We start from the raw sequence: 2,723 nt of genomic DNA, 5'->3' as shown, positions 1-2,723 counted from the left end.
TGGTTGAACCCCAGCCTCACGCACACAGGGGTGCTCGGAGGCACGAGCCCGTCCCTGGCAAGGCGGAGGCAGAGCACTGCAGCGGGCACAGTGACTGCCTGGCCTCCTGCTGCCCCTGCCAGAGGCTGGCAGCACCTCAGCCCGGGGGTGTCGTGCCCTGCTCGGCACCTCGCGGAGATGGCCCTCGTCATGAGCAATGGGCACGGGGACCTCGGTTCAAGGAAGCACGTTGCAGTGCTGCATTCAGGTGGTCTCCACAAATCCAGAACATTTGATGGAGGCCAGCACCGTCACAGAGTGCCCGTTGCCTGCCCCTGCCTGCGCTCACAGGACTGCCACGCAGCACGGCGGTGACCAAGCTGCCAGAGCACTCAGGCCTTACACCAAGGCAGGGGGTCAGAAGGAGGGTGTGGAAGTGGAAGGAGGACAGCACTGGAGAGCCAAGGGGTGGTGTTCCCTGGCAGTGCTGCCATGCCAGGAACCTTTTCCCCTCCGTCTGTGGATACAGGAACTGTCCCTGCAGCTCCAGAAAGGCCTTGGAAGAAAGAATCCCAGGAAAAACATAGTGGTTTAATGGCCCTTTGGATTTGTTAGATGAGGAGAGAGCAGGGCACCTTCAGAAAAGAAAATCACAGAAAGAATTAGAATGGGGACGACACCTTTATCAGAAATGAAATACCCTGAGAAACTACAACAAATTCAGAAGACACTCTGGGTCTGTGATAAATTACATTATAAATGTTATTCAAAATTTTATTCCTTCAGAAGAAGATACAGTTATCAGTTTGCACATTGCACCCTTGAGCTCCTGGCTCCTCATGCTGTAGATGAGGGGGTTCAGTGCTGGAGGCACCACCGAGTACAGGACTGACACCACCAGGTCCAGCGATGGGGAAGAGATGGAGGGGGGTTTCAGGTAGGCAAACATGGCAGTGCTGAGAAAGAGGGAGACCACGGCCAGGTGAGGGAGGCACGTGGAAAAGGCTTTGTGCCGTCCCTGCTCAGAGGGGATCCTCAGCACAGCCCTGAAGATCTGCACGTAGGACAGCACAATGAAAACAAAACACCCAAAAACTACTAAGACACTAACCACAATTAGCCCCACTTCCCTGAGGTAGGTGTGTGAGCAGGAGAGCTTGAGGATCTGTGGGATTTCACAGAAGACCTGTCCCAGGGCATTGCCTTGGCAGAGCGGCAGTGACAGTGTATTGGCCGTGTGCAGCGCAGCACAGAGAAACCCACTGGCCCAGGCAGCTGCTGCCATGTGGACACAAGCTCTGCTGCCCAGCAGGGTCCCGTAGTGCAGGGGCTGGCAGATGGCCACCAAGCGGTCATAGGCCATGACGGTGAGGAGAGAACACTCTGCTGAAAGGAAAAAGACAATCAGGAAGAGCTGTGCAGCACATCCTGAGTAGGAGATGTCCCTGGTGTCCCAGAGGGAGTTGGCCATGGCTTTGGGGACAATAGTGGAGATGGAGCCCAGGTCGAGGAGGGAGAGGTTGAGGAGGAAGAAGTACATGGGGGTGTGCAGGTGGTGGTCGCACACTACGGTGGTGATGATGAGGCTGTTGGCCATGAGGGCAGCCAGGTAGATGCCCAGGGAGAGCCAGAAGTGCAAGAGCTGCAGCTCCCGCGTGTGTGCCAATGCCAGGAGGAGGAACTGGGTGATGGAGCTGCTGTTGGGCATCTGCTGCCTCTGGGCATATGATCCTGTCACAGGAGAAAAAGACAGTGATAATTTAGGGGAGACTTCTGCAAGCAAAATCAAAGCCATTTCCCACAGACCACCCCCCCGTCACACACAGACATCCCTCTCTTTTCTCGGAGACCTTCCTGCAGCTGTGTGGCTGCAGCCCTGCTTGGTGCTGGCCGTGTGGGCGATGAAGAGCAGGGCATCTGCCCACGGGCTCTTGACCAGCCAGCCCCACTCTGCAGGAGTGGGTGGGAGCAGGGACCAGTCCTGGTGTTTAACTTTGTCCTGTGAAACCAGTGCCAATGCAGAAGGGCTGCTCAGCGTCTGCAGCGCCAGTGCTAAGGAACGGGAAGGGTGAAGGCATTTTAAGGGAGTTTTAGTTTATTTCACAGCTCACCCCATCTCTCCTGTTGCGTATTCTCGGATGTCAGAAAAGCAGAGCATTTTTGCTGCCCTCAGGTGGAACAGAGTGAGGTCTGTGAGGCAAGAGGATTGCCTGTGGGTGAGGGCACAGTGAGGGGAGGTGGTCTGTCCATCTGGTTCCCAGTTTCTATGGGCTTGCACCTTCCTGAGATGAATGGTGGCCACACTCCCATGTTACCCTGAAATACCACAAGGCACTGCTGAGAACAGACTGACCCACCACAGACCAGTAAAGGTTGTAGACTTTCATCAGAAGTCAGCATCCCACCCACAGCAAAGGATACACAGCTCATTTCACCCTCCCCAACAGCGTTTTCTCCATCACAGAAACTCTACGCCTCTACGTGGGGCTTTCAGATCACTCATGGGTGCGATGGGACAGGTTTCCATTCTGGAGGGCAACTCACTGCTCGGAAGGGAACTTCAAGGAGGTAGCCAAGTGCCCTAACAAGAGCATCAGGTTCAGGGAGAACCAGCCCATTGCCCAGCCCCACATAGGGCATTGCCCACAGCCCCACAGGTGAGAGGAAAGCTGGGACACTTGTTCCCATGGACACACCTGCAGGAGAGGACCCACAAGGTCAGAGTGTGACTCTGCAGCTGAAAC

At 55.6% G+C, this 2,723-nt stretch overlaps 1 protein-coding gene across 1 annotated transcript; it reads right to left on the bottom strand.

The window, feature by feature from the left end:
- Positions 1-745: 745 nt before the first annotated feature.
- LOC308062175 (olfactory receptor 14C36-like) lies at positions 746-1,853 on the bottom strand (the record flags this gene model as incomplete). The annotated part of the gene is made up of 1 exon (XM_080383233.1): positions 746-1,853. The coding sequence occupies exon 1, from the start codon at positions 1,772-1,774 to the stop codon at positions 746-748; it is 1,029 nt and encodes a 342-aa protein (XP_080239359.1). The 5' UTR covers positions 1,775-1,853.
- Positions 1,854-2,723: the final 870 nt, after the last annotated feature.

Source organism: Falco punctatus, assembly GCF_963210335.1.
Source record: "Falco punctatus genome assembly, chromosome: 4".
Classification (NCBI taxonomy): domain Eukaryota; kingdom Metazoa; phylum Chordata; class Aves; order Falconiformes; family Falconidae; genus Falco; species Falco punctatus.
This window is presented reverse-complemented; position numbering and strand designations above follow the sequence as displayed.